At 37.7% G+C, this 21766-nt stretch overlaps 1 protein-coding gene across 1 annotated transcript; it reads left to right on the top strand.

Moving 5' to 3' along the window:
* Positions 1 to 2285: 2285 nt before the first annotated feature.
* LOC122638404 (TVP38/TMEM64 family membrane protein slr0305) lies at positions 2286 to 17031 on the top strand. The gene is made up of 9 exons (XM_043831353.1): positions 2286 to 2584; positions 4031 to 4092; positions 5143 to 5197; positions 5848 to 5946; positions 6216 to 6302; positions 8750 to 8866; positions 10450 to 10542; positions 15078 to 15108; positions 16543 to 17031. The coding sequence occupies exons 1-9, from the start codon at positions 2489 to 2491 to the stop codon at positions 16704 to 16706; spliced, it is 804 nt and encodes a 267-aa protein (XP_043687288.1). The 5' UTR covers positions 2286 to 2488; the 3' UTR covers positions 16707 to 17031.
* The last annotated feature ends 4735 nt before the right edge of the window (positions 17032 to 21766 follow it).

Raw genomic sequence — 21766 nt, 5'->3', positions numbered from 1 at the left:
CAAAGAATCAGATTATCTAAACTTATAAAATTGTAAAAGGGAAGCAGTTTTCTGTACGATAGAGTGGCCTACGTTAGCATTCTCATGTGTCTATCTCTCTCCTCCTTAAAACAAGGGGGTAAAGGTGTCTTTTCACATGGGTAGGAGAGAGAGAGACTCATGGGAGTGCTGGCGTAAGTCACACTCCCGGACAGAGAACCTTTTCCCATTGTAAAAATAAGATAACATAATCTAATAAGGTAACTTAAAAGGATAGATGGGAGATATATTTTAAATATTTTATTACCGTTGAATTGCTAAATGAATCAGATAATAATCGATCGAATAGAAGAATTATCATATTCGTATCCAATTAGTTTCAGACGGATTCAGATTCTCTTAAACGAATATGAACGTGAATCGAATATGAATTTTTGAATATCCGTCGACTTCTCTAGTTTACTTACTAATTATTTTGAAAAGCAGGGAAGATATGGAACTGTAATTAAACTTTATCTCAAGGGAGATGCATGTAAATTCTCCGTATTTTTCTTTCTACTGCCTCAAAGATGAAGAATTCCCTTAAGTAAGCTGCTTGTGTTTATAATCTTGAATGAAATCGCAGCATGTGGTTGGTAGATGAATTATACCATTGCCCCCACACGAACATGGTGGGGAATGCTACCTTGGAGAGGCGACAAAACACTTTCATTTTTAATGTTTTGATTGAAACTCCAATTCAAAAGCTTTATCAATTTATGAAGGAACAAGATATTTATGGAAGAATTGGTGAACATTGTTCTAACTCTTAACTCTCCGCCGTCTGGTACTGCAATTTGGATCTTCTACGACAGGGCAGCAGAGTGGCCATTGTGCGACCTCACATGGTCACATGGGTAGGGTGCTCGGATAGTGCGTATGGTGGTCATTTTGCCCTTACATGGGTTTGAGCAGCACAATGGCTACTCGACTGCCCTGTCGTAGAGGATCAAAATCCCTTGTACTAATACGTAAGGCTGCCTTTTTGAGTTATATATATATAGGAAAAGAACTCTACTTAGTCTTGTGTAGCGCGTGGCTCCTATGCTTAGACACAAAACCACGTGAAATGATCATCGCATCCCATAGAAAAACAAAAATCCTTGAAGATATGACGGTCATGTGTCAAGGTGCAGGAGTCACACGTAATCAGGTAGCGGTTTTTACCAACGCTTCCTAGTCTTAAGGGTGTCAATTGGGTACAAAATCGGGTATTCAGTTTGGATCCGGTTCGATTCCAAGCAATGGCAATGGGATACAGATCCGGACCAAGTCTCCGAGCAGTTCTAGAATTGAATACCCTAACCAATCCTGGACGGTTCGATTCGAATGTTGTTACAATCTGATTCTTGTACTTGGTTCTTATCTGGTTATTATATTCAATTTAAATTCGATTATGTCATTCGGTTCTTGTTCAGTTTTGATATTCAGGAGACAAAGCAAAGCAAAAGTTTGAGATCCAAATATATGATTTGCTTAATTAAAAGAAATATTGATAGAATATTTTAATTGAAAAAGAATATTAATCTAATTGGAATAGATTCGCCCAAAAGTGAGACAATTTTCAAGTTTTATTACAACTATTAATTCATGAAAAGTCCTAAATTTTTTTATTATTAAATCCTCAATCAAGCAACTATTTCAAATGAGTAGAAGAGTAAACACTAAATAAAATGAAACACAATACACTTCTAGATCAATGTTTGCTTCTCCATAAGAAACTTGTAAAAAACCACCCACAAAGGTTCTATAAACCATCACATTCAGTAGATTAAAGAGCCCAAAAAGAGGTCAAAGTTTAAGATGAGTATTCATTTCAGATTCGGTTATATTCGTCGGATAGGTGGTGGGTAGGTTCAAATCTGATCCGAATCGAATTATAAAGACACTTTTAGATCCAAGACTAAATCATATTAAATTCGGTTCGGATCGAATCTGGTTATTCGGTCTAGATCCAGATCCGATATTTGGTTACTGGTTACTAATTGACACCCTTACCTAGTCTTGTGTGATGGATGACTTAGCCTAGACACAGGGCCGTGCAAATATGATTGTTGTGTCTCCATGGAAAGGTAAAAATCCTTGAGGGTGCGGCGGTCATTTTGCACAAGCCAATGTCTGGGCGCAGGAGCCATGCGCGCACAATCGTTCTCTTCACCAATAGTTTATTAATTTATTATTGTTATTATGGGGAAAACTTCTCCCTTTGACGTTTATTGACCATTTTGTTTTTATACGTTGGTCGAAACCAAGGTTTGTTCGTTCAGTCACAAAAACTTATGAATCTGGCGGAGCTTTTACGAGGGATTGGAGAGTGGTAGAGGTTTCACGTTCGTGGGGGATATAGTCTGCTAAATTTGGGATACTAAATCTGGCAACCTTTGAAGGCTTGAGGGCAAGGTCGTCCCTGAAGCAACCCATCACGGAGGACGACGAGGAGGAGTGCAGACCTTGGCGTCGCAGGCTATCAATGGCGGTCACATGGGCCTCCGTCTTCAGGATCGCCCTTCTCCTCCTTCTTTTGATCGCTATTACCACTGCTTGCTTTACTCTTCCCGTCGAGAAGGTTCATATTTTCCTTTCCTGTGCTTTGTATTCTTCTAGTTATTCGCTCATTAATTCTCTGTATCACATGGTTGAGTGTAATGTGGTGTTGAAAAACTCTTGTAATTGGGTGCAGTTTTGTTCCTCACTCTCTTTAAGTTTATGTATGTGGGGCACCCGTTCATTGATTGATAATTTTACATTGTTCTTGATTGGGTTACCATTGTTTGTTTGTTTGTTTTTTGTTAAAATTGTATTATTACGACCATTTTGGGATTCTTGTGGATTTCTAACTGTTTGATTTTATAACTCATTGGCATATGGATGCTTGGACATAAGATAATGTGTTGTTGCAATTATTTTTAAAAAAAATTTCTCATCGTGGATGCTTTTTTAAACTCTTCACTTCATGTTCTTTAGCTGTTCTTTATTTGTTGATTACTGTCTTACTAGCTGCTATATTTTATGCCAACTGGATTTTAGCTTTTATTGCACGAAAGTGGATAAACCAGTGCAGAATATTCAGATTTAATCCTTTTATTATTATTTTATGGCATATGCTTGGATTTTTTATTGGTAGATTCTTGGTTGTTTTTTTTTTTGGGGTGAGTGGTAACAAGAATTACAAGATATCCCTATTCTGTCTGAGGTAAATAAATTGATATAGATACTCATAGAAAGGACCTAAAATGGATGTACATATAAGATATCCTGTAGACACATTATGTTGGAAGATAGAGGTTTAGGTAGCTCAATTTAGCAGGATAGAAAGTGCTTGGTACGGGCATGGGAAAAGATTACACAGATGACAACAGGTGAACATAAAAGTACAGAGCTTTAAGATCTGGAATTTAAACATAGAAGATACTTCTGTTATAGCACTTCTAAAGATGAAGCAAATTTATGTTTGGCATCCTCCTTTTATGGAATCCATATTATGAATTCTCACATACAACTAATGCCTGTGATGATTTTTCCTTATGGCGTTTCTGTTTCTGTTTATTGTTCTTGTACACTATCCATAGTTATCAAGGCAATGCCTAGGCGTCCAGGCTCCTTGGTCACCTTGGCCGCCTTGCCGCCTTGATGGTGTCACCTTGATTTTGGACCCTCTAGAACGCCATGGTCGCGTTGCCACCTTGATAACTATGACACCATCTGGTAAGTATCAATAGCAAATTCAAATTCTTTCATCCAAACCTATTTATCTAATCAGAAGGAGAATATGTTTTATTTTTTTGAATCTTTAGCCTTGAATAAATGTCGCCTATAAGCTTCTAATCTTTTGCTGGTGGCAGTTCCTTTTTAATTATGCTGTCTGTTCAATCATTTACTGAGTAGTACATGTTAAATACCCAACCTTGGTTGGAAAACTGTCTGATTTTTTTAATCTGTATTTCATTGGCTCAAACATTTGTTCATTCTTTCTCTTCATATTCTTATCTACTAAATCAGATTCCAAATGCAGATATTGAAAGATTTCCTACTATGGATTGAACAAAATCTAGGAAATTGGGGTCCACTTGTTTTGTAAGTTAATTTTACTTCCTACTAATTATTCCTTTAGTTAGCACTGAATCACCATCTCTATGAGCTTGATTTTCTTATCCCTGTCCACTGTGTAGTTATGGTGTTGATTATGATCCTTTGGACAAGATGATTTGATTGTAGTTGAGATCCTCATAAGCACTTGGGTTGGACACCATCATTTTGCTTTTACATGAACCTTCGTTCTAGTGATTGAAACTAGAATTCCCAATCCACTGTGTGAACCGGAGCACTCCTAGCCAATCCAGATCCTTGAAACCATGACATTAACCTTGCTGAGAAGAGAGAGTTAACTGTTAAGGGACATAGGATTGCCAATGGATTTAGTGACAATCCAACGTAGAAGCGCTATAATGTTGTTCATGTAATGGCAAGGAACAAAAAATTTATTGGTTCTTATAGAGATGCATTATTGTCAATGTGATGCTGAGTGTTAGAATTGTTAATGCCTCCAGTCATTTCCTTCTATTCAAGCTAAACAAGAATTTTGAGATGGAGATGATGACACTTTAAGATACTCTCTGCTAATGGGGCGAGTTGTCAATTATTTGGCTAAGCATAGAGTTGTGTATTATTTGATAAACTTTATGTTTTGACATAGGAACTCAAATAAATGAGGGTACAATAATTCTTCTTATCCATCTCTTTGAAATGTGTAGAAAACTCCGTCTCTCTCCATTATACATGTGGGTCGGATCTTGATACACATTTGCTTCAATATCCCAACTGTTAATGAAGGTTACCTATGTTCGTTGCTAAAATTGGTAGGGTGAAGTATTATGAAGCAGAGATACGAAGGGAACAAATAGAGTGACAACATTTCAGTTATATGATATGCAAGAAAATTTTGGGCACTTATATGTAGCTTTTGCAGCATAATCTCCTGCTGTTTAATGGTAGTGTGTCAAAAATCATTTTCAGGCATATTCAGTTGCCCATGGGATATTTTGATGCTCTAAACCTTAAATTTATGTGCCTTCAATTTTTTTTTCCTTCTAACTGCTAAGTGTTAACCTCCTGGAATTTGTGTAGGGCCATTGCTTACATCCCTCTAACGGTTCTGGCAGTTCCAGCTTCAGTACTCACGGTAAAATTGTCTTTGCCCATGATAATTTGAGACATCATATTTTTTTTTGTGTGTTTTATGTTGTAGGGCAATCATCCATGATCTTTATGAAGCTTACTCCATCTTCATTGAGGAACATACCAATGAAATGGGGGAGGTTTTCGTAAGACAGATGAAAACTGAATGGTTATTTGTGTAGACTGCTTTTTTAATAATAAAGCTATAATTTTGTCTTCTCTTTGGGGGTGGGGGTCTTCCCCATTAATAAATTCAATGGAAGAAATGTTGCCATATGGTTTATAGTGGTTGAATGATGAAATACATAATGAGCCAAATAGTCTGACTGAGATTGAGAGTTTATCTTATGCTTTATGTCCCCAGTTTACCATTTGTTTGTCCATACCTAGTACAAATGTAACATTTTCATTTACCATTTTCTGAGCAGTATGGTCCATTTACTTTTTTACAGTTATATCTTTGAATGTCCAACCATTGTATGTTCTTTCTCTTCATCTTTATTTTTGTTTACCTCTTCTTAGTTTCAGAGTTTTTACTCTGTTGATTGTTCCTGTATATACTGTTTAATTTGTAATCTTCTCCTCAGTAAACTTGAGTTTGTATGGTCTGCATTTTGATTGTTTATAGTGGGATATCTTTTCTTACTGTTCCAGCTTGGAGGGGGTTATCTCTTTGGGTTACCCATTGGCTTTGTTGCTGATTCAATTGGTGCTACTATTGGTGCTACAGCTGCATTCCTTCTTGGTAGAACAGTAAGTTTCTTAAGCTTGCTTTCCTGATTAGTCAAATTCTGTCCATTAATACTGAGGACTACCATCTTTGCATAAGTACATTGCAGTAGGTGTTCTCTTCCTTGATATTGACTATCTGCTGATGGAGAAGGTTTTCTTGCAGTTTGAACTTGTAATCGATTTATATTTTTTCTTAAACTTCTGCTCCCATCCCAGTTTTTTTCTCTCCCTGAGGAGGTCCTTGAATCCATGTTTTGCATATCTTCTTATATTTTCCCCCTCTCTTGCAGATTGGGAGGTCTTACATTATCTCGAAGTTAAAGAATTATCCACAGTTTCGGGCAGTTGCAATTGCAATTCAGCGATCTGGATTCAAGGTCCGAGTCTGTCTTAGTTGAACTTCCTGTGCATAATTCTTTTCTGGAAGTATGTTTTGTTGGTTATTTTCCCAAATGTAGTGTCTTATTTTCACTTTATGCCATAGTTCTTTAATTAATCAAAAGGTCTTTGAATGCCCTGCTTGACTTGGTACTTGGTAGTAGTTCATTCTGGAGGGATTTTCCATCCCAAATGGTTAATAACAACTAACTACCTAAATGAGGATAAATTAGATTAAATAATCCTCATTAGCAATTGAACACTTGAGTAACTCTGGTTGGATACTTGATTGGGGCAGTTGGAAAACATGATTGAGTCATAAGCGTTGAATTCTTTAAGAAAGTACCAGTAAAACAAGAAGTTTGTTCCATTAACCATTTACTTGAATGCGCTGCACCTCATCCTTGTTATGTAGCCTTTTGTTATCAATATATTGTTCATGTGTTCTTTTTACATCAGGCTTGCCCCCCCTTCTCTTTCCTTCGTTTTAATAAAATTACATTTTTTTACAACAACAACAACTTAGCCTTATCCCAACTAAATGGGGTCGGCTACATGGATCCGTGCCCTCCAATCTGCTCCAGTCGAGTTCATATTTGATACAAGGCCTAAGTTATGCATATCTTTCCTCACTACTTCTCCTAGTGTCATTTTACGCCTGCCCCTAGCTCTTTTAGTTCCTCCAATTTGAATGAGGTCACTCCTTCGTACAGGAGCATCCCAAGGCCTTCATTGGATATGGCCATGCCACCTCAAATGACTTTCCTGGAGCTTATCACATACCTTGACTGCTCCCAAATTAGCTCTAATATGGTCATTCCGTACTTTATCCTTCCTAGTTTTGCCACACATCCATCTCAACATTCTCATCTCCGCTAGACCTAATTTATCTGTATGACGCTTCTGCCCAACACTCCACACCATATCAGAGCTGGTCGTATGACGGTCCTATAAAATTTTCCTTTGTTTTAAAGGAATACGTCAATCACATTATTATGATTGAGCCCAGATACCTAAAATAATCACTTTGCGGAATCTCCCTCTCATCAATGATATTTTTAGGGAGAAACAATTGAGTGGAAATGTATCTTCTTATATCTGAGTACTATCACAAACAGGAGCATAATTCATGTATCAAGTGGGGGCTGCTGAGGATTAAAAGCCTATGTTCATCAAGTGTTTGGAAAAACTCTAGGAGAACCTGTCATAACCCACACAATAAAGAAAAAAGTTCTGTACCCCATGTGAGGATTAATAATGCAGCAATCATTGAGGCTTGGAAGCGCCATTTATGGAACTTCTATCCATGAAGCGCATGTTAAGGATGATTCTGCTTCTGATATTTTCTTTTCCATTGGGGTGTGGAAGCCATTTATGCAACTTCTATACATGAAGCACATGTTAAGGAATGATTATGCTTCTGATTGTTTTTTAATACACACTTCTGCTTATCAGAAGATTTAGAAATTAATGACAAAATTTCTCTCTCCCCCCCCCCCCCCCCGATCAAAGAATACCTTGGGATTTGGATGCCATGTAGGAACGGTAAACCAAGGTCTAATTTTCACTAGGAAGGACCTCCCTTCCAATTAAGCGAGGAGGGTGATCTCACCTAGAAAACTGTTTTGGGTTCTCTATTCCAAATGCATACACCTGTTGACTGCCTTAACATGAGCTGATAAATATGGTCATAGCAATTCCCCTTCCTTCAATTATAAGTCACCTTAACCTGGGAGGGATACAGCATCATATCTGAACTTTTCACAGAAAATTTTCATCGTGGTTTTTTATGAACGTTGATTTGTGTTGATATGGCGTTGTTGTAGCCCTCACTTAACAACTTGGGATTTTGGGATAGGTGGTTGTAAAATGGTATCAGTGTCAGGAGGGTGAGGTGTTTGATCCCCGGTAAGTGCGAGGGGTTTGTGTTATATGTTGTTGTGCCCCTTGGTGCCATGTGATGGTGTCACCACGTGATGATGTCACGTGCAGAGCCGTGTGTGTGTGTGGGCCTGCACGTGCAGGACAGAGGGTGTTGATGTGTGTTGATATACATTGTTGTAGCCCTTCACTTAGCACTTAACAGCTCAAGCTTTTGGGATAAGCAGTTGTAAAAATGATATTTAATTCTGAGGACCATAAAATCGAGTCTTCACATACCAGCTACCCTTTCTTTGCTTTATCATGCCTTTGGAAACATATGAAATACTTTTCAAAGTTAACTCTAGCCAGTTGTGAATTCATGCAACTTCACTTTTAAGAAGACTAATGTGACTAAACATCGTGGATATTATGCTCTAATTATAAGAGATGATATCATGGTGATTTCATCAATAAAAAGATTACTGGATGTTGTTTTATTTATTATTCTTATGTACGCGGAGCAAAAATGTTTGTAAGAGTTCTAATATCTTCTCTCTTTTTTGCCCCCCCCTCCATTCAACAGATATCGTTGCTGCTTCGGCTTGTTCCCTTACTTCCATTTAACATGTTGAATTACCTCCTGTCTGTGACCCCCGTCGGGATAGGAGAGTACATTTTAGCTACCTGGTTGGGAATGATGGTATTCTCTACTTTGAAATTTCTACTATTTTGACAAATATCTATGACTGATGTGATTAAGTGTGCGATTGAAAATTGCACATGCTTAGTTTTCAGTTGTAACTTGTTCTTTTGTTTATTTTGGCTATTTTTGCTTTCAGCTACTGAACAGGAAGAAATGTGCCTTTACTTGATTGGTCATCTTTACCAGTTGTGATTTCCTCATCTTCTTTGTTTTAATCTGTGAGAAACTATTAAGGGGACTGAAAAACCACTAGAGAAAAAGAAGAATTAACAGTCTTGCCATACATCAAAACCTCTATATAAAAGTTAAACAAAGATACATAGAGGTCTGAAAGGTTGAAAATTTCTTGATTTTGCGATCAATCTACATGCTATTTTGATCAACCATTTTCTCGAGCCACAGGCTTCATGCGATGGTTGCAGGAAAGCAAGAACTTTATCGAATGCAGTGCTTGAGGAAAGGGGGTAAATTTGTTCTATAAAAGGTTCTCAGACTGAGACTTAACTTTTGGAAGGACCAAAACTTCAAAGCTGAGAACTTCAGCTGCTAGATAAGTGAAGCTAGGAGCTCCTAGCATTTGACAGTCTGTAGTGATGTATCCTTTCTGCATCAATAGGAACGCACTTAAAGTAATGGTATCTCTACCAGTAAACAGAGAAAGTTTGGTATTCTTAGTGCCTTTGTGAACTTACAGCTCTCTGCATATGACCATAAGTAGATGCTGGGACATATCACGATTGAAAGAAATCTCTTAAACTACGAACTTTGAAGCGATAACTTTTGAAAGCATTTCTATTTTTGGGAGATAATTTTCTTGGATGAGACATTTCAAAGTTGGATGTCCCCACTTTTGTTTGTCAAACTAAGTATATACTATATAGCTCAGTAACTGGAAAGAAAATTAGAATCCCGATCATATGTTCTGGCATTTCAATTGGTGGAAGACCCTTATGACCAAATAGGTTTTTATTTATGCAATTTCTTGCTCAATTAGAAGCAACTTTTATTTTAATGTTCCACCAAGTTAAGCCCTTCATATGTACCTTTCATTCTACTCTTTTTATTTTGTCTTAGCCAGTGGTATGGCAGTTATATTATACACAAAAAGAGTAGAAATATTGGAATTCTTGCATCCATCCATTCCTAAAATTGCTATACTTTCTGGATTAGGAATAATCCATGGCCAAAATAACCTATGGTCAACATTGAAGTTCCCTTGTTCCCCAATAAAGATTATCTATTCCTTCTTTTGGACTTACAGAAAATTCTATTTTCACTTTTTGTTCATTCGTTTGCCACTCCAATGCAATCAACTAGATTAGGTGCTTTAAAATTTGTCTGCTGGCATCCCTTGCAAAGTTTTCTTTCTTTGATGTCTCTCTATCCATTTGATATACTTGAAGGTCATTTCTTCTTCCCTTTGCTTTATTTAGGTTGGGGACTTGCCTTAGTTTCTATTCATGAGCTGTGAAATAATGATATTGACAAGTTGAATGCAAGGAGTCGTTTTATACATCCCTCATAATTTGTTTCAGGATCTGGTTCTAGTGTGATGCTGATATAGTTACTTTTCATTTCAGCCAATTACACTTGCATTGGTTTATGTTGGAACAACTCTCAAAGATATTTCAGATGTGACGCATGGATGGGGCGAGATTTCAACGACTCGTTGGGTAAGAGCCAAGCTTTTCTCTTGTCAAGCATAATTAAATACAGTGCTAGGCTGCTAGCTCCTCTAATTTTTTTTCCTTATATTTCTCAAAGAAAGATGGCACTACATTAGACTTTTAGCAAATTGGATGAGACATTTCAAAGTTGGATATCCCCACTTTGGTTTGTCAAACAAAAAAATGTGAAGTTAATCTGATGATTAGATCATTAGTTGGTGAACGATCCTACTAGTAATAGGACAGATCAGTAACTGAAAGTCAATGGCAGAAACAGAGACATCAGATTAGCAATTTAGGTCAGTGAATAACCAGCAGTAATAACTAATGTAGCACTAGGGCAAAGATGTCCTAACCTACAGGAGGATCACAAGTTCTTCAATGAATAGCAGTAGATTTAGTAACCAGCACCTCAGACAATAATTCCAGCAGCAGCAACAGGCCTTCAAATGGTCTCAAATACTGATTATTTCACAGCCCAGTAAAATAGAAGCAAAGGAAAATTGATAGACAAGGTAAGAAGGATAGAAGAAGGGATAGGAAAGGGAAGAATCGGGAAGCGTCTTTCACCCAAATCCTCTCTGTATTTTGGTCTCTCACCAATGGCCTCTCACCATAATCACAGCATACAAAGCGCAAAGCTATGTTTTCTCCTGTAAATAATAGAGAAATAGAAGAGAAAGAAGAAGAGAGTGAGGGAGGAACTAGTCTCTCGATAATGAGAGAGACCAAAAATATCTCATCAAGTATATGACTCTTTACAGGGGCAGAAAAGTAAAAACATTAAAACAAAAAGGAGAAGGAAGGAAGCCTTTCTCGGTATTAGCAATTAAGTCCAAGGTATTACTCTTTTTACCCTTCTACATCATCTCATACTTCTAAAACTCCCCCTCAAGCTGGAGCATATATATCAATCATGCCCAGCTTGTTACAAATATAGTCAACCCTCCCACTCATTAGAGACTTAGTAAAAATATCAGCAAGTTGTTCTCCAGTTTTGACATACTTTGTAGCGATTACACCCTGTTGGAGTTTTTCTCTTACAAAGTGACAATCCACCTCAATATGTTTAGTTCTCTCATGGAATACGGGGTTTGAGGCAATATGTATTGCTATTTGGTTGTCACACCACAATTGCATTGGTGTAGAATTCTCAAACCAAACCCGCTCACAGTGGCATGTGCCATGGCTCGATATTCTAATTCTATACTTGATCTAGCCACTACACTTTATTTTTTACTCTTCCATGAGACAAGGTTACCTCCAACAAATATACAATAACTTGTAGTTGATCTCCGAAGTCCGATCAATTGGTGATCCAGTCCAATTTGCATCAGAAAATCCCTTAACTCGTGTATGCTCATGATCAGTGTACACTAATCCTTGTCTGGGAGCCTTCTTGAGATACCTTAAAATCTGAATGACAGCATCCCAATGAGAAGTCCTAGGAGATGACATGAATTGACTTACAATACTAACCGGAAATGAGATATCAGGTTGAGTGAATGTCAAGTAATTCAGCTTTCCAACCAACCTTCTGTATCTTTCTTGATCATCAAGGGCATCTCCCTCAGCCACAACAAGCTTGACATTGGGATCCCTTGGATTATCAAGAGGTTTGCACCCTAGCATCGTAGTTTCCGTAAGCAAGTCAAGAGTATACTTCCACTATGAGATAGATATTCCCTTCCTGGATTGGGCCACTTCAACTCGTAGGAAATAAATCAACTTTCCCAAATCTTTAGTTTGAAATCTCTGTTGTAGATGAGTTTTCAAACTATCAATTCCTCTAGAGTCATCACCAATAATCACAATGTCATCGACATATAAAATCAGAAAAATTCTGCCAGTACTTGTCTGACGATAGAAAAGGGAATAGTCACTATTGCATCGTGACAAACCAAATTCAAGTACTACTTCTGTAAATCAGCTAAACCAAGTCCTCAGAGACTGTTTCAGGCCATATAATGATTTCTTCAACCTGCAAACCAACCTAGACTCCTCTTGAGCAACAAACTCAGGAGGTTGCTCTATATACACCTCCTCCTACATGGAGGAAAGCATTCTTGACATCAAGCTGATGCATAGACCACCGATGAGTGGCGGCAAGAGAGATCAAGACACGAAAAGAGGATCGCTTGGCAACTGGAGAAAAATTATCCAAGTAATCGACAGTATACACATATGCATAGCCTTTGGCCACCAATCGGGCTTTCAGGCGAGCAAGAGAGCCATCAACATTAACCTTGACAACATAGATCCAACGACAACCAGTAGCAAACTTCCCAGGGGGGCAATGGAACAAGATCCCAAGTATGGTTATTCTCCAAAGCCTGTAATTCATCTTCCATAGTTGTCCTTCAGCCAGAAATAGATAATGCCTCTACAGTTGTCTTAGGAATAGGATGCAAAGCAACAGTAGAAAGACAAGTTTGAAATGTAGAAGATAAACCAGAATAAGAAACATGAGAAGATAGAGGGTGTTGAACACACCGACGGGTACCTTTCGATTGAGCAATGGGTAGGTCCAAATCAAAAAAAGGAGGATCAGAAGTAGGATCCGCATACGGCAAAGATGTGGCAACAAGCATAGCATTAATGGGGGCAAGCAGCTTCTTCCCTTGGATGACGGTGATAAACATTAATAATGGGAGGTCCAGTAACAAGAGGCTGCGAAGGAGGCTGAACAGCAGGAGGCTACAAGGAAGGTTGAACAACATGAGACTGCAAAGAAGGCTGAATAACACAAAGAGGAAGTTCTTCATCCAAAGAAGGATCCACAACAGGCTTATGCACATAAGACTGAGACTCAAAGAAAGAAAAATCAGCAATAATAAAATACTTGCGAAGAACAGGAGAATAACATCGATACCCCTTCTGAACACGAGAATAGCCCACAAAAATGCATTTAATAGCTTTGGGGTCTAACTTCGATAACCCTGGAGTATGGTCTCGAATAAAGTAGACACAACTAAAAACACGTGGTGGCAATGGAGATAAAGATTCCGAAGGAAAAAGCAAAGCATGAGGAATGCCACCACCTAAAATATAAGAGGGCATTCTATTGATAAGATAGTAAGCAGCTAACACTACATCAGTCTAGAAAGACTTGTCCACCTTCATTTCAAAAGGGACCAAGTCACTTCCATCAAGCGACGGTTCTTCCATTCAACCACACCATTTTGTTGGGGTGTTTCAGAACAAGAAGATACTCCCGTGCATTATCACTACGCAAAACTTTAACATAAAACCCAAATTGATTCTTAATTTCAGCAATAAATGAAGAAAAGATGGAGAACAATTCCGATCGACACTTCATTAAATACAACCAAGTAACACGAGAGTAGTCATCGACAAAAGCAACAAAATATTTAAAGCCCAACTTGAAAGGTACACGACAAGGACCCCATACATCTGAGTGAACCAAAGAAAAGGGATGTAAGGCCCGTTTGTTGACACGAGGGGGATAATTCACACGGTGGAGCTTCCCAAACTGACACGATGCACAATCTAAAACTGAAAGCGAATGCAAACTAGGAAACAGTTTTTGCAAATTCTGTAAGGACGGATGACCAAGTCGACAATGGAGTTGATGAGGTGAAGTTGTGCTCGAACAAGCAACCAAAGATGTGTCCTCAAGAAGTACAGCCCCCCAGAGACCCTACCTCTACCAATCATCCTCTTCGTTTGCAAATCCTGAAAGACTCAAGAATCAGGGAAAAAGGTTATGGGAACAGTTGTAGGCATTGGTAAGTTGACTAACAGATGAAAGATTAAAAGGAAATTTAGGTAAATACAAGACAGAAGATAAGGACAAGGAAGAAGTGGGCTGAACAGTACCAGATCCTTAGGACCTCATGTGAGCTACCAAGTCAATTTTTTGCTGGCATTCTCCAAGCCTATTAATATCATTTATCAAGTTGAACGTGCTCCTGACCTATTGCCTCTTCATTGTCTAAATATTAAGGATGTAACCCTGAGACTTGGAATAATCTTCTTATCAGTTAATTATTATACGTGATAGTTGATGCAGTAGTACATTCTTGGACCAGCACAAATCCGTTTGGAAGCTCAGACCGAGACAAACCGGGTTCAAATCTGGTTTCAGTCCTGTAGGATATTTAGTGGTTTATTCTATTTATTTGGGGTTATCTTGTCATCTTTATTTTTATTGTCTTTTTGGAATGCTACATACGTAACAGAGTCCTTTAGTTTCTTTGATTGGGAGAATTTCTTCACTTCAGTGGGCTTATAGCGACCTGAAAGCTGGGTTTTTGTGACCCGGGGTTGCTATATTATAGTGTAATCCAAGCCAATATGCCTGACACAGGTCACACAACTAAATAGTTCTAACCCACATGATGGATTAACATCTCTTGATTGCCATATTAGTGGTTTTCAGAAATTAACAAGCTTGACTGCAATGGGTAACAGAACCTCTACATCAGATGCAATCATACAATGTAAAGGAATTCCTGCTTGTAGATTCTCCAAGCATCATTCTCTTCGTCCTGATTTTATCTTTGCTATTGTGGTTGCAGGTGCTTATTGTACTGGGTTTTGTTGTCTCTGGTACGTTGGACATGCTACAAATTATTTTATGCTTTCTTCTTCCATCTTGTTTACATTTCATAATGTCTGAAACTATAATTTAGTGTTGAATGCATCAAATCAAGTTCCCTTCCTCTCCTCCCCCCCTTATGAGTCAGGAAAACTCTATTAATATTGTTGGAGCAAGTCCCAATACGTTCTCATGGCCAGAGCCATACATTGAAATAAAGGATAGGTTTTATACAGAAATATTCTCTAATTTCCTCTTATCGTGGTTGAAATGGAGTTTGAAGAAACAAGACACAACTTAAATTCATGAAGGCAAAAGGTTTCCTTTTCTTGCAGGTCCAGGAAAATTTCTAGTCTTGCCCACTTATTTGTGCCACGTGAAAAGGTGATATGGCAAATCTGATTATTGGATATCTAGGGCATGATCTGGATAGGATACAGTGTCAAATTTCAGACCCATATTCAATCAACCCCCCCCCCCCAAATGTGATGGCTTACATTTCCATGTATGTCCATGCGACTGTTTAGTGGTCCATACCGCTTTTTAGTTGTCCCAGATTTTTCATGGCTTTGTTTTACTACTAGGAAAACTCCATTCGAGGAAACTTGACATGTGAACAGGGACCTTGGGGTCTACCTTGTCCACAAAATTTCAGCCCGACCGCACCTGCCATGTGGCAGATATAGGTACACAGACAGGCTTTTTCCTGCAATCCACTAGACCAGGAACCCCACACTTACCAAAATGGAAGCAATGGTGTACCTTACAAGGGATATTGCTAGATCCCCACCACTTGTTGATTTGCCATGTGAGCCCACTCTGATGTTATCTTTTCATTTAAGTTTTAAAGGAAAATAAGGGCCGAGTGAAATTAAGGTGGACTAATAATAGCTTGTGGTACTAGGCCATCTGCAGGCAAAGGTTATCTTGAATTCAAATCCCTACTCTTATGAAGAGTATCTTGAATTCCATGCCCAGTGTCAAAGTTGAAATGTAGTCAAAGCATATAAGTGGGATGAGAGAGAGGTTCCTAAATACTCTTATTTAATCTCATTTAAAATTATTTTGACTTATATCTACTATAACTAACTTGATTAAAAAAGCCATTAGTACATAGAATAGAGTGGAATGGAAGAAAATAATCTGTCAGTTTCCCAAAATAATTAGACAAGAATGACCGAGGCTTATTGAGACACATTAAATATCAAACCAGTGGAAAATTTCATAATAAAGAAACAAGGAAGGAGAAGGATGTCAAATGATCCTTGAATTTTGCGAGAATATTAAATGACCAGTTTCTCAGCAATTTCTCTTTGTTCATGCCAACCCAAAGATCTCATCTAAAATCCCACATCAAAAAGTTGGAAGCAAATGCTTGAAGCTTGAACTGCATTGGTTTTGACATACTTACAATCTTGACTTATTTTTCTTTTCTCTTTATTTAGTGGTGCTGATGATATGTGTTACCAAAGTCGCAAAGTCATCATTGGACAAAGCCCTTGCTGAAAACGTGGAGACAGACGGAGTCTTGGCCTCGCCACAGCTGCCCACAACAGCTGATGCACCCTTGGATCTCCACCAGCCTCTTATAATCAAGATAGACCCTTAAGAAGATAATCATGAAAAGTGAAACCCCTTTCCCATGTAAATTCTCTCCCCCTCTTCATTGTTCCTATACCAATTCGTTTAGGTTTGAATCTCCAGAGAAAAGAAGAAAGGAACTGGCTGTTTTTGTTATTTTTTAGGTTTTTAATACAAAGCATTTGTGTGCGGCACTCTGTGCATTTCATTCTTGGACAATGTAGTTCTTTCTATGGTGACACATGTATTTGCAGAGATAAATGCCCAATTTTGTGGGGGAAGGAGCCAAGGATGTGTGCTCTGAAGTGTAAATTGTCCAATTCAATTGACAAAGGAATATAAATTTAGTCCAAGGTTCAGCTTCTTGTTGGAGTGCATTGATAAACATTTTATCAATGTTTATGTCTTTGTAATTTGCAGGTGTGTGCATGAGATATATATCAATGAACAAAACATAAATGTTAATAAACATAATAATAATAAACACAGCACCCCCTTTTGTCTCTTAAATCTTAACTGGTATTTTTGTCATACTATATAACGATGATCTTTTATTACCAAAAAGAAAAGGTATTTGAAATGACAAATGTACCGCGCCCCTCCCCCCATCATCAGTCACGGCCTCAATGGATCTGTTTCAAAGATATGCTTAAGCTCATTCTGTAGGTTATCTCTATGGAAGCGTTGTATTCATATTGTTATCCTCAGATTCGTGTCAATTCTTTCTTTGTAGATTACCATTTTTTAGTTGTTGATGTAATAATCTCAAAGTAGTGATTCATTGTTCTCTAAATGAAACTCATTGTCTCTATAATCTTCATCTTTCTAACCCTTCCTCGATTGTCTAGCTTCAATTTGATTGGTATGACATCAATTTTTGGAGTTGCAATGGCCAGTCCCAAGTTACATTTTCTTTGCTCGGTGTGACTCATAGGTATTGTAATTCATTTTATTTTTTGTTTCTCCAATATGCCCAAGAGTTGGTTTAGTCTCTGGCTTCAATTGGTCTGAACCCTTTTAACTGCCTCATTGGCTTCATTTTTACTCCCTTTTGAGCGATTTCGTCCGATCCATGTAACCGAAATTGCATCTACAACCCAAGATGTCCAAAAAGCTCAATGCTCTTCCTTTCATCCGGTGCCTCGGGGGGTGGGGAGAATCCACAAGGGACCCATATGGTCAGAACAGGAGAGAAAGTATTACTGAATCCAATGTGATGGAAATATTGACTTACATATCATATTTTTTTTTATCTGTTAACACCACTAAACTGGATTGAGGGTCTTTCTGGTTTGAAGTGATTTTAAAAACTGAGTGGTTGTATATGGAAGGGGTTCTTAATAATGTTCTTCATGGGCTGAGTTCCTTTAATGGACAGAATTCTTGCAGTGGGTGTAAAAAAGGAATTAGGATCTCATTTGGTCGGATTTGCTGGGATGCTTCGTTTGCAAAATGGACTCATATCTACTGCTATAATTTTTTTGGAAAGGCAAAGCTTTTATTACCAATAGAAAGAAGAGAGAGGAGGAGACAATATGTAAAAAAAAAAAAAAAAAAAAAAAAAAACTGAAAAAGATGAGTTGAAAGTTCTCCTTCACCCAGGTGAAGAGAGAATCTCTTCGGCCATGGTGATTTGACATTGCGATCGGACTCTTGGAACAATGAGTCTCATAATTAACTCTCACCCTTATTTGAGGAATCTCCAATCAAAGAGCCAGATCCTGTGGCTGAAGAGATTATCTCTTCACCGCAGGTAAAAGAATGTGAGAAGCTCTGATTGTTATAGTCTTCATGAGTGCATGATCTGATTAATTTACAGATAAACAGTGATATTTGTTTTTTTCCTAAATTTATAGCTGATAGTAATTGGTGATCATGATTAATAATTTGGTGGTTGTGGTGGTGATGAAAACCTTTAGTAGCTCAACTGCTGTGACCCACCTGAAGAGGACATTTTCAGGCTCAGGGACCACGTACCAACTCTAAAATTGGTCCTCTTACCTCTCTTATATTTGAAAACTTTCAAGGAAACGACATAACAAGTGAGATTGACGGTCAGCCCATGTTGCTATGGAATTTGAAAAGAACAAGGTAAAAAATAGAGGGCACTGGACTGTGCATTGAATTTAATTACTAAATTAAGAGGGTTTAATCTCCCTCGAGCAGTGTGTTCAGGTAGGGGGTTAGGTTGTCATTTTCCACCCCTTATAAGAGGAGCTAGACCACTGAACCGAGCAGGGAACAGGAGACGATAATGATATGGGGAAGTTAGAGAAAGGCAGAGATCAATAAAGAGGGAGAGGGTTCGGTAAGAGATAGCATGACTTTTGCGCCAATGCGAGGGCCATTGGGAGTGGATGCAGAAGCATCAATATAGGTGAGATTTTCACCTTTTATGGGAATGGGACGGGTATTTCGTATCCCGTGTTTGATCGCAGGGCTACATTCCCATTCAGGGTTTTTTATTTTTTCCTAGGGCTACGTAGTACTAATTGTTAGGGGAGAAAAGTATCCAATGCCATCATAAGGAGGAAAAAAATGGAGGTGTGGGTAGTATTTGAAAGTTGAATTTACCATAGATTGATTCCTTTAAAATAAAAGGTTTAATGTTTTTTGTTTTAAGAAAAAAAATTAATTGGTTACCCATAGAAGGGTATTTCAAGGATTCACTATTTGTGATGCGGCAATACAATGTAGGTCCATGTGTAGAGAACCCCATATACATATCAAGGGTAAAATTTTATGCTACAATAATAAATAAATAAAAGTGGCTTAAATCAATATTTTTGTACATCGTCAAATCAAAAATGAAATTGCACACTCCATATATATCACCATTCATGTGAGGAATGATATATCAGAATTGCCCTTCTCCTTTTTGTCAGATTCCAAAAGAGATTCTCTTATTCCTCCAAAATATTCCTCCAAAATTACACTTGGGCAATTAGGCATTAGGGAACCCTCTCCCATTTACAAAGTACAGGCAGTAGGACTAAATGACCATAAAAATACAAAATGACATCTTTGTAATTTGAGTCACATTTTCAGCTGGAATTTAATGAGATGTAGTTTGGCCCCTCAAGTCCCATTGGGTGGACCCACTCATATATGAAGCGGCTAATGAGAGTGAAGCTTTTTCCTATAAATTATTTTAAGGGAGAAAGTTCTTTGTGGGGGGAATGCGAATCCTATGTATCGATGGCACCGACACAAAGGGAGGTACAGTAATCGCCCTGCCCCCATGAAAAGTGATAATGACCACTCTATTGATGCGACCGCACGCTCTCATTGACCCTGGCATATGCACAGGGACCACACTGTCTCTCACAAAGGACTCTTTCCCTTTCCTTATTTAATTATTTAACATTCTACCCTAAATTTTGGGGAAACAAGTTTGGCTTAGCTGTAACGTGATGGGAACAATAGAATGCAAAAGGCTTTTTGTACCTTGGCAGAGAGCCAGAGATCATTGTGAGAATTGCATTTTCTGATATACTGTGAATCATCAAATTTTCCAAATCATTTTTTATGGATTTATATTTAAAAAAATATATATATTTAATTGCTAGACGCAAGTATTGATTATATATGTTTATCTTAGACTATCAGTCCATGTAACAATCAAAGGCTCTACCTGATGAGTCATCAAAAATTATTGTTGTTAAATTAGATTCAAGATCATATATGCATCCAAGTATTAACGTACCTTATGATGTGATGTTTAGACTTTAGAGTAATCTAAAAGCATGAAACCCTAATTTTGAAGCATCATTACAAAAACCACTTTCATCATGAAGATCACAAAAAATAGAATGGATTTATTTAATAATTTCTTTTCCTTGGGAGACAAAAAGACAGTTATTGGTGTACCCAATTATGTCTCTCAATCTCAGCAATTAAGGAAATTTAGGGTTTTTTGGGCCCTATCAATTTTCTATTCAACTATAATAGGGGCAATTAGTCAATTACTATCACTATCCTACACTTAGCCTATATTTATTAAAACTATTCTACCTTAAACTTCTTTTCTGAAACTACCTTGCTTTTAAACTTTTACATCTCCTTCTACCCTCATGTTTGTAAATACCTAGATTGCCCTTCCTTTTCACCTAGTAACCTGCTAATCTATTTAACCTACTATTCATCTTCTACTTTTTACTATTTTTGTCATTAAAATGGTAAAAAATGAAAGCACCCACCCACTTATTCTCTCTCCCCTCTTTTTTTGTTTTTTGTTTTTTCTTCAATTTTTTTATTTAGTTAATTTTTTATTCAACATTTCATCCTCATTGTTCTTCTTCGAACAAATCATGATTTTAAGTATTGGTATCGTATCATCTGTATCGGGCGATACGTACCAGTTTTACTAATCACCGATACCGTGTTGATACCGTATCGATAGCACGGTATGGATAAGGTGTAAAATGGTAAAAAACAAACTCATTTTTAAAGGAGATTCAGGGGTAATTTTGCCTGATACAGCCGATCCAGGCCATTAGCGTATCGGTTTTGCAGGTTACCAATACCTGTTTCGATACTGTGCACTAAAACCATGGAACAGATGGACTCTCTTCAAAACACCCCACTTCTCTCTCTTCCTCTTCTTTTTCAATTTCCTTTTTAATATTTTTGAAGAGAGTCAATCTGTTCCATGGTCTTAGTGCACGGTATCAAAACAGGTATCGATAACATGCAAAATTGATACGATACCAATACGGTATCAACCTGGTTTGGCTGTATCGGGCAAAATTACCCCTGAATCTCCTTAAAAAAAATGAGTTCTCTGACCATTTCACCCCTTGTCAGTACCGTGCTACCGATACGGTATCAGCATGGTATCGGTATCAGTGACTAACAAATTGGTACATCGCCCGATATGGGCGATACGATACCGATACTTAGAACCATGATTTGTTTGAAGAACAATGAGGATGAAATGTTAAATAAAAAATTAACTAAATAAAAAAATTAAAGAAAAAATAACAAAAAAAAACTGAAAGGAGTAAATAATGGGAGAGAAGAAGTAGGTGGGTGCTTCATTTTTTACTATTTTAAGGACAAAAATAGTAAAAAATAGAAGATGAATGG

This window comes from Telopea speciosissima, chromosome 8, assembly GCF_018873765.1.
Source record: "Telopea speciosissima isolate NSW1024214 ecotype Mountain lineage chromosome 8, Tspe_v1, whole genome shotgun sequence".
Lineage (NCBI taxonomy): Eukaryota > Viridiplantae > Streptophyta > Magnoliopsida > Proteales > Proteaceae > Telopea > Telopea speciosissima.
This window is presented reverse-complemented; position numbering and strand designations above follow the sequence as displayed.

Excerpts from the sequence above, each read along its gene's own strand:
- LOC122638404 (XM_043831353.1), top strand. The coding sequence starts at position 2,489 with ATGGCGGTCACATGGGCCTCCGTCTTCAGGATCGCCCTTCTCCTCCTT. Across the intron at positions 6,303-8,749 it reads TTCAGCGATCTGGATTCAAG|ATATCGTTGCTGCTTCGGCT; the intron begins GTCCGAGTCTGT and ends TCCATTCAACAG. Across the intron at positions 15,109-16,542 it reads ACTGGGTTTTGTTGTCTCTG|TGGTGCTGATGATATGTGTT; the intron begins GTACGTTGGACA and ends CTCTTTATTTAG.